At 45.7% G+C, this 10,118-nt stretch overlaps 1 protein-coding gene across 1 annotated transcript; it reads right to left on the bottom strand.

Annotated features, from left to right (window-relative positions):
• Positions 1–211: 211 nt before the first annotated feature.
• e2f6 (E2F transcription factor 6) lies at positions 212–9,750 on the bottom strand. The gene is made up of 9 exons (XM_033991018.2): positions 9,423–9,750; positions 7,671–8,006; positions 7,286–7,356; positions 5,831–5,880; positions 5,160–5,352; positions 2,001–2,153; positions 1,302–1,416; positions 1,051–1,195; positions 212–961 (listed from the first exon to the last, which is right to left on the bottom strand). The coding sequence occupies exons 1-9, from the start codon at positions 9,537–9,539 to the stop codon at positions 924–926; spliced, it is 1,218 nt and encodes a 405-aa protein (XP_033846909.1). The 5' UTR covers positions 9,540–9,750; the 3' UTR covers positions 212–923.
• Positions 9,751–10,118: the final 368 nt, after the last annotated feature.

Here is a 10,118-nt window from a genome sequence, read left to right as displayed (position 1 = left end):
ACTTCCATGCCCTATGATATGAGCATTTGTTTTGTCCCACTTCCACGCACGGTTTACGTTGACTGGAGGAACATTTGAACAGAAATATTCTTATTTCCTTATTATGGTACATACACTTTATGCAGCTCTATTATAGATTAAAACACTTTACATCATGATTTCAATTATTTCAAAAATAAGCCTTATAATTTAGCAAAAAAAATAAATAAAACAGAGCAGATATACAGTATTTATTTACAAGAGCTCATTTGAAAAACACAGAAGAATTTGTCCAAAAACATAATTTGTTTTTTATAAAGAAAAGTGTAACTTAATGAAATAAAAAAGGGGAGGTACATCCTGGTCCTGATCCAGAATTGGTTCAATTCCAGTTTCAGACTTGGTTTTGGTGCAAACTTTGAGCTACAAAGTTTAAAGGGCCCATATTACGCTACTATTGGTCTATGTAATAATGTAGTTTCCTCATCAAAAACATACCTGCAGTTGCATTTCATTTCATTCACACACCTGTATATACAGCTGAGTTCTTCTCTCAAACAGAAAACACTCTGTTCCACTTTGTGATGTCATGTGGTAATACAGGAAGTGCTTTTTAAACTCCATACCCCTTCACTAGAATCATTTGGATGATTTTAGCCCTGGAATTGCAAATCTGAACAAAATGTAAAAGGTAGATGCCAGCTTCAAACTACCACCACGTGACATCACAAGATGGAACAGAGCATTTTGAGTTTTGGAGATGTAGACAGACTAATAATAAAGGGTTACTCAAACGTGTGAAACAAAACACAACATAACAAGTCTTAAAGTAGAGAATTATTTTTTGTATAATACAGGGCCTTTAATATGAATATAAAACGTGAGTTATTATTGTTTTCAAAATGTGAAAATACAGCGGCGCGCCCCCTGCAGTAACGCAAGTGCTATAGACCAGGCACTGTGCTCTGTGAAGACGACGACTCTGCAACAGACAGAAAGCAGCCTTTAGAAAAGACAGTGGCAGAGTGGTTATTTTGTCTCCTCCTCTCAGCGCGGAGGTTGCGGGTTAACCTGTCTGTAACGGGAAGGTTTTGATGCGACTGTGCTGGATGTGTAGAAAAGCTCCTTTCTCTGCCTTTGTGCCATCAGGCCACACTTCACATGCGAGTACCGAGATCGGACTAGAACCGGACTTTAGGTGGATCTGGATACCGTCCTGCAGAGACCAGGAAAAACAAGGAGGGTCAAGGTGTGTCTCAGATGCCCTCATTGTCCGTCAGATGTCCCCCTGTGTGTCAGATGCCCTTCAATCCCGCTGTTACCTTTTTAGGAGCAGGGACCTCCAGTTTGGTCTCCTCTGGAGCTTTGACCACGATCACAGTTTGATTCTCAAACACTGGAAGATTCTGGACGTCTGCGAGTGTCACATAGGCCAATGTGAAACCATCAAGGAAAAATCAGGTTATGCTTAAAAGTGAAAAGTCACAAATAAAGTACAATGGTCCCTCGCTCTATCGCGGTTGACCTTTGGCGGGCCTGGTTTTACAGATTTCAGAAACGCTTTGGACTCAAAAGTTTCTCTGCACGGAGAGGCGGCTTTGCGGATACCACTAGAGCAGAGGCACAAGAACATTACATTTAAAGCAATTATCGAGGAAGAGGGATATAATATATGAAAGTTTGAACTTTGAGAGTGTTTAAACAAGAAAGAAATGTGAGAAAATGTTAATGGCTGTGTGAGAAAAGTGTATAAAGTGTGTGGTGAGGGGGTTTTACAGCTGCAACTGTAAAAAATAAAGCTGACTATTTCGCTGATTTCACCTAATGTGGATTATTTTCAGAACGCAACCCTTGCAATAAACAAGAGAACACTGTATAATATTTTCTAAAATAAACTGATCAATAGAACCAGAGGAGCAGAGCCAGAGGAGCAGAGCCAGAGGAGCAGAGCCAGAGGAGCAGAGCCAGAGGAGCAGAGTCAGAAGAGCAGACAGGAGCAGACAAGTGTTGGTGGTGGATATCTGGCGTTGCTTGGGTCATCGGTCATCTGAAACAGTTGTTGGGCACAGCTCTTGATAAGTCCATCCAGAGTCTCTTCCACGAGCCTCATCTTTTCTGACTCCTTCTGCATTTTCTGCTTTGGCCACAAGAAGCTGGAGATTGGACACTTCCCCCTGGACACAAAAATATTTCTCATAAAAATGTCCCTGTTTACAGTGGAAACTAAATGCTAAAAATACTGCTTTACTTTCATCAACTACCAATAGCTCAGATAGTTATCATTATCAGGATTTTGTATGTAACTGTTTGCCAAACCAAGTTCTTAGAAGTTCATTGCTGCCCTCTATTGGAGGACATCAGAATTCTCTTTCATATATACAGACGTGGAAAATTGCTGGTATCATTCGGTTAATGAAGGAAAAACTCACAATGGTCACAGAAATAACTTGAATCTGACAAAAGTAATAATAAATAAAAATTCTATGAAATTTAACCAGTGAAAGTCAGACATTGCTTTTCAACCATGATTAAACAGAATTATTTAAAAAAATAAACTCATGAAACAGGCCTGGACAAAAATGATGGTACCCTTAACTTAATATTTTGTTGCACAACCTTTTGATGTGATCACTGCAACTGTCAATGAGACTTCTGCACCTCTCAGCAGGTATTTTAAATATTGTTTTAAACCCACTCTGCATGATCCTGGGGTTTTAAACTATTTTGTCCCTAAATCAAGATATGAGCTTTAATAGACAAATCAGGTCCAGCTTTCCTTCGGCGAACTCCTCACTGAAGACGAATCAGGAAGTGTGTGTCGGTGATGGGTGGGTGGACTCTGTAGGGGAGCTGGTGGAGAAGAGGATGAGGAGTCTGATGCAGACCATCCTCAACAACAGCAGACACCTGCTGCACGACACTGTCAGCTCAGAGAAGCAGCCACAGTACCAGGCTTCTCTCGCTGCACTGTAGAACTGAGAGGTTCAGTAGATTAGCCATTCCTGCTGCTATAAGACTGTATAACAGCTCTTGTTGATCGGGCGCACTTTATTATCTTATCTTTGTATTCTTATCTTTGTATTCTTTGTGATTTTATACCTGTGTGCAATTTGTGTTGTGTCTCTGTTTTGCTGCTGGACAGGTGAATTTCCCTGACTGGGGATTAATAAAGTATTCTATCTATCTATCTATCCATCCTTCACAGCTCAGCAGAGGTTTCTTCATTAGAGCACTCAGAGCTTTGGCTTTCACTTTAATTGCCTGATGATATCTAATATTAATAGATGCCAATGTAGGGACTGAGAATGTCTTTTTTTCCTAAATAAATAAATTAAAAAAAAAAATATATATATATATATATATATAGCAAGCTCCTCGATGGCAAGGCTCGGGGGGTGGACGAGATCCGTCCTGAGTACCTCAAGTCTCTGGATGTTGTGGGGCTGTCTTGGCTGACACGTCTCTGCAACATCGCGTGGCGGTCGGGGACAGTACCTGTGGAATGGCAGACCGGGGTCGTGGTCCCTCTGTATAAGAAAAGGGACCAGAGGGTGTATTCCAATTACAGGGGAATCACACTCCTCAGCCTTCCCGGTAAGGTCTATTCCAGGGTACTGGAGAGGAGAATCCGACCGATAGTCGAACCTCGGATTCAGGAGGAGCAGTGTGGTTTTCGTCCTGGTCATGGAACACTGGACCAGCTCTATACTCTCCATCGGGTCCTCGAGGGTTCATGGGAGTTTGCCCAACCAGTCCACATGTGTTTTGTGGATCTGGAGAAGGCATTCGACTGTGTCCCTCGGGGTGTCCTTTGGGGGGTGCTCTGGGAGTATGGGGTCCGGGGCTCTTTGCTAAGGGCTGTCCGGTCCCTGTATGACCGGAGCAGGAGCTGTGTTCGCATTGCTGGCAGTAAGTCAGACCTGTTCCCGGTGCATGTTGGACTCCGCCAGGGCTGCCCTTTGTCACTGGTTCTGTTCATTATATTTATGGGCAGAATTTCTAGGCGCAGCCAGGGGCCGGAGGGGGTCTGGTTTGGGAACCACAGGATTTCATCTCTGCTGTTTGCAGATGATGTTGTCCTGATGCTTCTTCGAGCCAGGACCTGCAGCAGGCACTGGGGCGGTTTGCAGCCGAGTGTGAGGTGGCTGGGATGAGAATCAGCTCCTCCAAATCCGAGGCCATGGTTCTCGACCGGAAAAAGGTGGTTTGCTCTCTCCAGGTGGGTGGTGAGTCTCTGCCCCAAGTGGAGGAGTTCAAGTATAGTAGGTCTTGTTCACGAGTGAGGGAAGGATGGAGCGGGAGATTGACAGGCGGATCGGTGCAGCGTCTGCAGTGATGCGGTCGCTGTATCGGTCCGTTGTGGTAAAGAAGGAGCTGAGCCGGAAGGCGAAGCTCTCGATTTACCGGTCAATCTACGTTCCTACCCTCACCTATGGTCATGAGCTCTGGGTAATGACCGAAAGGACAAGATCGCGGATACAAGCGGCTGAAATGGGCTTCCTCCGCAGAGTGGCCGGGCGCACCCTTAGAGATAGGGTGAGGAGCTCGGTCACATGGGAGGAGCTCGGAGTAGAGCCGCTGCTCCTACACGTTGAGAGGAACCAGCTGAGGTGGCTCGGGCATCTGCTCAGGATGTCTCCTGGACGCCTCCCTAGGGAGGTGTTCTGGGCATGTCCCACCGGGAGGAGGCCCCGGGGAAGACCCAGGACACGCTGGAGGGACTATGTCTCTCGGCTGGCCTGGGAACGCCTTGGGGTCCCACCGGAGGAGCTGGAGGACGTGTCCGGGGTGAGGGAAGTCTGGGAGTCCCTGCTTAGACTGCTGCCCCCGCGACCTGGCCCCGGATAAGCGGAAGAAAATGGATGGATGGATATATATATAAAAATAATGGATCCAATTGTCTTATGTAATTGTTATTTACAAGTAAAAGTTAAAGTAAAAGTTACAAATAAAAGTTCAAACATTATGAGATGTCCTGGGTCAAAATCAGCCAGTAAATTGTCTTATTACATCAATTTTAAGGCTCAACCAGGATATTGGCTGAACTGATATCATGAGGCCAATACTTGATCCAGCAAAACTTCCTGGATCGGTGTTAATATCCAATACCAGTATCGGTATTTGTGCATCCCTACTGCTGGTCATACCCAGGTCCAGCGCCCCCTGCTGGTCATACTCACGTCCAGCGCACTCTGCTTGGAGACTCCTTTTGCACCAGGTCCAGTCCCTTGAGCACAGCCGTGATGTCGTACAGACACCTCCTTCTGCTCTGGAGCGTCACAGCTGCTTGGTGCAAGTCCAGAGACCGATCCGATTTCAACAAGAGCTCCAGGAACTGAGGGGTCAGGAGAGGCAGGGGGCTATCTGACCTGACTGGAGGAGGGGAAATAGTCAGTTTTTTTTTACATTTACATATTTAACTTTTTGAACAAATTGTACTTTCAAGAATAGTTTTCAGACCCCATATTTTTACTCCTACTTGATTTAGTGTACAGTGTGATGTACTCTTACTTGAGTAGAAGTTGTTTCCTCTTCCCACTGTAAGTGGATCTAAAGTGACTTTAGCTTTATTTTACAATATGAAATGATTTGAGCATTTGTGTTTCTTGCAGCTCCTTCAGATATGATATAGATCGGCTCATTTTTGTGTCTGTGTGAAAAGACTACATTTTGTGCATTATTTAATGGTTTGTCCTTCACATCACATTCTCGTTATAATCATCACCATTATTTTTTTTAATTTATTTTATTACTTTCTTTTTTTTTAATCAGATGTTGCATCCTGACAGTTGCTCTTACTCAGCAGATGCAATTTTTGAAAGTTTTGAAATATGGGTGTTCAGTGGCCTACCATTTACTGGGTTGTTTTTAGGATGACAAAGGAGCCGCTCTGGCTGAGAACTGAAAACAGAGGAGCACACGTTAGTTTGATCCTCACACAGAAGAGTGAGAGAGGGAGGGAGAGAGAGGGAGAGAGAGGGAGGGAGAGAGAGAGGGGAGAGAGAGAGTGAGAGGAAGAAGGGCAGGGACAGGGAGGGACAGAGAGGGGAAGAGAGTGAGAGAGAGGAAGAAGCACAGAGAGGGGAGAGAGAGTGACGGACAGAGAGGAGAGCGAGAGGAAGAAGGACAGAGAGGGGAGAGAGAGTGAGGGAGACGGACAGAGAGGGGAGAGAGAGGGAGGGAGAGAGAGAGAGAGAGAGAGAGAAGGACGGAGAGGGGAGAGAGAGTGAGAGAGGGACAGGAGGGGAGAGAGAGTGAGAGAGAGGGAGGGACAGAGAGGGGAAGAGAGTGAGAAAGAGGAAGAAGGACAGAGAGGGGAAGAGACTGAGAGATAGGAAGAAGGACAGAGAGGGGAAAGAGAGCGAGAGAGAGGGAGGGACAGAGAGGGGAGAGAGAGTGAGGGAGAGGGCGGAATAGAAAGAAGAGAGTGAGAGAGAGGAAGAAGGACAGAGAGGGGAGAGAGAGGGAGGGACAGAGAGGGGAGAGAGAGCGAGAGAGAGGGAGGAACAGAGCGGAAGAGAGTGAAAGATAGGAAGAAGGACAGAGAGGGGAGAGAGTGAGAGAGAGGAAGAAGGACAGAGAGAAGAGAGAGAGTGAGAGGAAGAAAGACAGAGAGGGGAGAGAGAGTGAGGTACAGAGAAGGAAAGAGAGTGAAAGAGACGGAGGGACAGAGGGGGGAGAGAGTGAGAGAGGGAGCAGAGAGGGGAGAGAGTGAGAGGGACAGAGAGGAGGGACAGCGGAGGAGGGACGGGGAGGGGAGAGAGAGAAAGGGAGAGGGACAGTGAGGGGGGAGAGAGAGAGAGAGGGAGAGGGCCAGAGGGGAGAGAGACTGAGAGAGCGGAACAGAGAAGAGAGAGGGGAGAGAGGGAAGAGGGAGGGACAGAGAGGAAATAGAGAGTGAGAGAGAGGGATAGAGAGGGGAGGGAGAGGGGAGAGAGAGTGAGAAAGACAGAGAGGGACAGAGAGGGGGGAGAGAGGGGAGAGAGAGGGACAGAGAGTGAGAGAGAGGGACAGAGAGGAGACTGAAAGTGAGAGAGAGGGACAGAGAGGAGAGTGAGAGAGCGGGACAGAGAGAGAGAGAGGGAGAGAGAGGGGGGGGCAGAGAGTGGGGAGAGAGAGGGAGTGGACAAAGAGGGGAGAGAGAGGGGATAGAGAGTGAGAGAGAGGGACAGAGGGAAGAGAAAGTGAGAGAGAGAGTGAGAGAGAAGTTGGAGAGAGGGAGAAAGAGGGAGCGAGGGGAGAGGGGGGAGAGACAGGGAGAGAGAGGGAGAGAGGGGAGAGATAGGAATGGATGGAGGAACCATACTTTGGTTCCTGTAGCTCCGTAGTGGCCTCTGGGCTTCTGTCTGCAGGGGGCACTGTGGCAGTCTCTGTTGCCTGAGGCACATAAATGAATGTTAAAAGGTTTGGGTCACGTGACATGAGCACATCAGAATCCCTCTAGTTTAACCTGACAGGTCTGATCCCTCAAGTGGAGTTTGCTGTGTAACTGTCAGATGCAGATGTGTTGACCTGGTTTATGATTATTATCTGTGTAATTACTGGACCTATCCACATGAAACAAAAACTAACACAAAGTTCTTCTTTGTCAGTATAAATAAACAAAAGTCAACTGATTTTATTTGCGGAAGCTTCAGAAAGTGGTGCCATTATAAATCATAAAATTAACATATCTCTAATATTCATCGTACCAGGTGTGTATCATCTGTCACGGTTGCTGCCGCCTCCTCCTCCCCTTCGTTATCCTCTTGCATTTCTTCATTGACATCTTCCTCTGCATCTTCCTCAGCCTCTCCTTCAGATTCTTCGTTGGCTTGTTCCCCCGCAGCCCAGCCGTCGTCATCCTCCTCCGGGTCCTCGGGCCACACGTTGATTCCCTGCTCCTCCAGACAGGGGGGCATGATCGGGATGGCATCTGGGTTAACGCCGCTCATAGAGATGTCCTCAGGCAAGAAGTGGTCCTCGCAGATCACATGACTTTCTGTCCAATCCTTTGTGTCGGGCTCTCGCAGCGCAGCCAACCACACCTGAGGGAAGGTTCCACAGTATAGCATTAAACGCAAGTATCCTTAGGGAATACAGGGGGAATTATAATCAAACATTATATTTAAACAGCCCATATTACACTATTTTCTGATCTCTGTTATAACGTAGTTTCCTCATCACAAACAGACCTGGAGTTGTGTTTTGTTTCATTCACAAATGTTTAACACACAAACCCTGCAGATTTAGGCTGAGCTCTTCTCTCAAACAGAAAACACTCTGTTCCACCTTGTGATGTAAACATGTGGTAATACAGGAAGTGCTCCACTGTGTTTTTAAACACCATACACTTTCACTAGAATCATTTGGAAAATATTAACCCTAGACTGAAAGGTTAAGAAGACTCACGCACACCGTCTCACTTTTGGTTCACTTTTATTAACACGTTTTGGTCCTCAGGTATATCGGCCAGAGGGACTAAAACGTGTTAATAAAAGTGAACCAAGTGTAAGACAGTGTGCGGGAATCTTCTTAACCTTTCAGTCAAGCGCTCCTATGCACCTGTCGCCCAGTCAGGTGTGCAGAGTCTACATAGAAACGATAATATAGCCCTGAAATTCGATAATAAAACAATAACAATAGCCCTGAAATTCCCAATCTCTACTGAAGTAAAGGTAAAAGGAGCTGTTAAAATGAAAACTACTTTTTCATCAAAGTGGAACAGAGCATTGTGAGCTTTAGAGATGTCGACAGACTAATAATAAAGTGTTACCCAAACATGCGTGAATGAAACAAAACACAACTCCAGGTCTGTTTTGGAGAAGGTAACGACATTATAACCCAGCTTAAAGCTCTCAAGAGTCCATTTGTTGTAATACAGGCCAATATTTTAAGACTTTTGTTTTAAAGACGCACTGTGTAACTTTTCTGAATGAGGGTCTGTCAACTTTATTGTCTCGAGGAGATTTTATTACTTAGCCTGAAAACTTCTATCTTGCATTTTTTTAATGGTTAAAAATACTTAACCTGCTTCTGTTCATGAAACAGACAAGTTACAGAGAACAAGTTTAAATATAAAATTATTCAATGGGGCAATTCAGTTTCACCAGGTTCAAACTGATCCCCACAGAAGTGCACAGCTAAACAAGTGGCATTAGTAGCTCTGGTTTCTCGCCTCATTTATACTGCTGCATGAGTGTCCTTGCGCCTTCTGCTGGAATTCTGGAAACGCAAGAGCACAACTCAGATAATTAAACGTTTTCCAATTACTGAGAATGCATTTTAATTCAAGCAACGTTAAACAAGCAGGGCTAACGTTGCCAGTTAAAGATGTAAAACCCTGGATGCTGCAGAATAAAATTAGTGGCTCATTTGCCTCTAAACACGCCCTGTCCACCCGGAGCTCGGTCCACGACTGAAGAGAGCTCTATCCGCAGTAAACAACCGGGACAGATGCGGACCTTGATGCGGGCCGGGTCCTGGGGGAGGCTGAAGAACCGTTTCGGGGCTCGGCTGAAGCCTCGGTCCGCGCTGAGCTGCTCCCGGTTCGGACAGCTCGACACCACGCACTTCACCATAGCACCGGCTAGCACTGAAGCTAACAGGAGCTAACGGGAGCTAACGGTGAGCGGAACAGCTGTCAAAACCCCGTCAAAACCTACGGAAACGTGCAGAAAACGGTACGGTTTGTTTACGTCGTCCACACGATCCATGCGCGCTTCATGGGACCGGAAACAGGCGCGTGTTCTCTCGGAAGTACAAAAACGGGAAGCGAAACAGCCGCTGGTGCGTCTTTACAGCGGGCATCTTAGTACGGACCCGAGCCACTTTAACTGGAGTTATGTTTGGCTTTTACGAAGGAAATATTTTGTAACTAATAGGATTCATGAGGTGTGCCTGAAAAGGGGGGGGGTATATAGTTACATGTGTGTGTGTCTTGAATCTAATTATAATTATAATATTCACAGATGTAAATTTTAGCCTCTAAATTCTCTAAACTATTGTACAAACCCAAAGGTCCTGAAAACAAAAGCACTATGTATAGAATTTGAACTGTAAAATGTATTATTGTATTTATTTTTTTCTACATTTGTTTAATATTATTATTGCACATACCCTATGAATGGAAATGGAAATGCTTAAGCCTCTTGCTGTTA

The sequence above is a fragment of the Periophthalmus magnuspinnatus genome, chromosome 24 (genome assembly GCF_009829125.3).
Source record: "Periophthalmus magnuspinnatus isolate fPerMag1 chromosome 24, fPerMag1.2.pri, whole genome shotgun sequence".
NCBI classification, from domain to species: Eukaryota; Metazoa; Chordata; class Actinopteri; order Gobiiformes; family Gobiidae; genus Periophthalmus; species Periophthalmus magnuspinnatus.
Note: the sequence above shows the minus strand (reverse complement) of the source record. Positions and strands in the feature narration are given on the sequence as shown.

What these genes read in the sequence shown, in the direction of transcription:
- e2f6 (XM_033991018.2), bottom strand. Translation starts at nt 9,539, where the DNA reads ATGGTGAAGTGCGTGGTGTCGAGCTGTCCGAACCGGGAGCAGCTCAGC. An exon ending in ACGGAGCTACAGGAACCAAA is followed by an intron (nt 5,881 to 7,285) that starts GTATGGTTCCTC and finishes CTCTGTTTTCAG; the next exon opens with TTCTCAGCCAGAGCGGCTCC. An exon ending in CCAAGCAGAGTGCGCTGGAC is followed by an intron (nt 2,154 to 5,159) that starts GTGAGTATGACC and finishes TTTTGTGTCCAG; the next exon opens with GGGGAAGTGTCCAATCTCCA.